Genomic DNA, 2,434 nt, shown 5'->3' with positions numbered 1-2,434 from the left:
TTAGCCCGTTGAGCTATAGGCGCCGAGCCAGGTTTTCTATTTTTAATAGAGATGGGGTCTCACTTTTGCTCAGGCCTGTCTTGAACTCCTAAGCTCAATGGATCCACCCACCCAGGCCTCCCAGAGTGCTAGGGTTACAGGCGTGAGCTACCTTGCCCCAGGCACATTCAGGTCTCTTATCCTGCACTGCTATACGAAAGTTGGTCTCAAGATCAATAGCACTTTAAGCTTTTAAACGCCTTAGGTGTCTAACTGAGCTAAATAAATTCTCAAAATACTATACTATAAATATCTGTCTCTGAACTGAGCAGTCCATTACATTAGCTATAAAATTCATTAGAAAATAAAAGAATTTGTATACCAAAAGTTCCCATACTCAGAACAAAAACCTAGTGCGAGGTATGCTTAGAAAATGCTATCCTACAAATAAGGGCTTCAGCAAATACATAATCATAAAACTTAATTGCAAAATTGTGGGCACCTACATATGATATCCTCATAGATGTTGTCCTCAGACTGTGTGTAATAAAGTGCCGAACCAGAGTTTCTTCCCAGTTCTTCATGAATCCTCTGTGAATTTCGACTTCGAAAGTGCTGAATATCCTCAAATTCAAAGGATTTCCTTAAGAAAGGAGATATAAAGTTGTATCTTTCAAAATTCTAATCTTTACATTGGTATAGCAGACAGAAATGTAAGTAAGGGATGTGGTACAAATTATAAAGGTGTTTCATCAGAGATCTAAGAATAATACATTAGGGTGGTGCCCTACACATCCCAGGAGAGAATTTGAGGCTTTTAGCCAATCACGTTCCCGTTCTTCGCTGGGTTCCTGTGCGCTCCCTAATGAAAAGGGCAGCAGGCCCTGAGTGAAGTGCAAGAAGGTACCCACTTCCCTATAGATTCCTAAAGATAAAAACCAGCAGATTTTCTGACGTTCTTGTTAGTAGATTGTCTGAAAATATTACCTATACTTCTACTTTTCCTCTTCGTTTTTCCTTCCTCATTAATTAACATTTGTATGTTCAAATTAGGGCTGTAACCTAAGTTAGGGAATGGAAACTGGTTCGAAAAGGAAAAAGCAGCTCAATAATCTTATAAGTAAACGATTTATAAATCATTATCTATAAGCCAAAACCTACCTTTTAGATCGTCCTCTAATTTTGCCACCATATTTCTTTGGTTCAGGTTCCTGAGAAGAAGCCAAAGAAGATTCTGCACAAATATTATTTTCACAGTATTTTTTGTCACAGTTTTTTTCTTTATATGGCAAAGCACCAGATTCAGATAAATATCTGAATGTCCTACGAGGTTTTGGCAAAGGATTTATAGAAAGTCCACATTCTTGACCCTCAGGTTCAGAGTAAATATTTTCTAAGCTCTTAGTTACTCCATATGAACTGTCCAGAACTCTAAAATTCAGTTCTTTTTCTGAAGAGTCACAACGTCCTAAAGCCAAATTGAAGACTTTATCTGGGGGAACTGCTTCTATTTTCTTCCACAATATTTGTGAAGTATAGAAGTTTCCTGGAGGTAATGAAGTTTCTGGATCTAAAATAACTTCTTTACACCTTTCAATTTGTTTGACTTGAGAACAGACCCAACTGGATTCTGATTCATTTTTAAACAATCGTGTATCACGTTGCTCAATTCCATCCTCGCTTTCATCACAGCTTTTGGCACTTTCATTTATATCCAGGCCCACGTTTTGAGAGCAGGCTACATCCAACTTTTTGGTCTTTCCCTCAGCAACAGGATTTTTCTTAGGAAGAATCTCTTGGTGACAATTATTATATCTCACTCCGAAGTCCTTTGGACGCCACTTTTCTGGATTAGATACCCCATTCGCCCTTCCTTCCCACTGAGAAATTTTTTGTTTGATGTTTTTGCAGTGGCTTCTTGATAGTGTCTGAACAGCAGAACGAGAAAAACCAACATCCATGTTCCCAGTTGGGTGCATGAGAAGTGATGACTCTTACAACGGTTCCATTACAAGTAACTGTGCGATACTGTATTCTTTATCCTGTCAGAATTCACATGATTTCAATATTTTCTTTTCGTGTTTAACTTGGAAAATTCTTTTTTTAAAAGGAACAATTTTGATCATCCATCCTTGTTGGAAATGACTGCAATTCTATCTTGAATAATCCTATTAAAATGAGACAAAAGTATGTGAACACAGTTTTATAATTTCTTTCTTTCTTTTTTTTTTTTTTTTTGAGACAGAGCCTCAAGCTATCCCCCCGGGTAGAGTGCCGTGGCTTCACAGCTCATAGCAACCTCCAACTCCTGGGCTCAAGCAAGTCTCCTGCCTCCGCCTCCCAAGTAGCTGGGACCACAGGTGCCCGCCACAACGCCCGGCTGTTTTTTGGCTGCAGCCATGATTGTTGTTTAGCGCCGGGCTGGATTCAGACCTGCCACCTTAGGTGTATGTGG

General features: G+C 39.2%; 1 protein-coding gene across 2 annotated transcripts in view; it reads right to left on the bottom strand.

The window, feature by feature from the left end:
• The window catches only part of DENND2C (DENN domain containing 2C), a 38,852-nt gene extending 36,705 nt beyond the window's left edge, over window positions 1-2,147 (bottom strand). Inside the window, exons 1-2 of one of the 2 annotated variants that reach the window (XM_012807667.1) lie at window positions 1,141-2,147; window positions 486-622 (exon numbers count right to left, since the gene is read on the bottom strand). In XM_012807667.1, the coding sequence (XP_012663121.1) occupies window positions 486-622; window positions 1,141-1,958 (955 nt within the window). In that variant the 5' untranslated portion in view covers window positions 1,959-2,147. The remainder of the gene's footprint in view (window positions 1-485; window positions 623-1,140) is intronic. The other variant, XM_003793844.3, reaches the window with a different exon arrangement.
• Window positions 2,148-2,434: the final 287 nt, after the last annotated feature.

Source organism: Otolemur garnettii, unplaced genomic scaffold (genome assembly GCF_000181295.1).
Source record: "Otolemur garnettii isolate 467f Iridium unplaced genomic scaffold, OtoGar3 scaffold00073, whole genome shotgun sequence".
Classification (NCBI taxonomy): domain Eukaryota; kingdom Metazoa; phylum Chordata; class Mammalia; order Primates; family Galagidae; genus Otolemur; species Otolemur garnettii.
The sequence above is the reverse complement of the archived record's forward strand: the minus strand, read 5'-3'. Positions and strand labels throughout refer to the sequence as shown.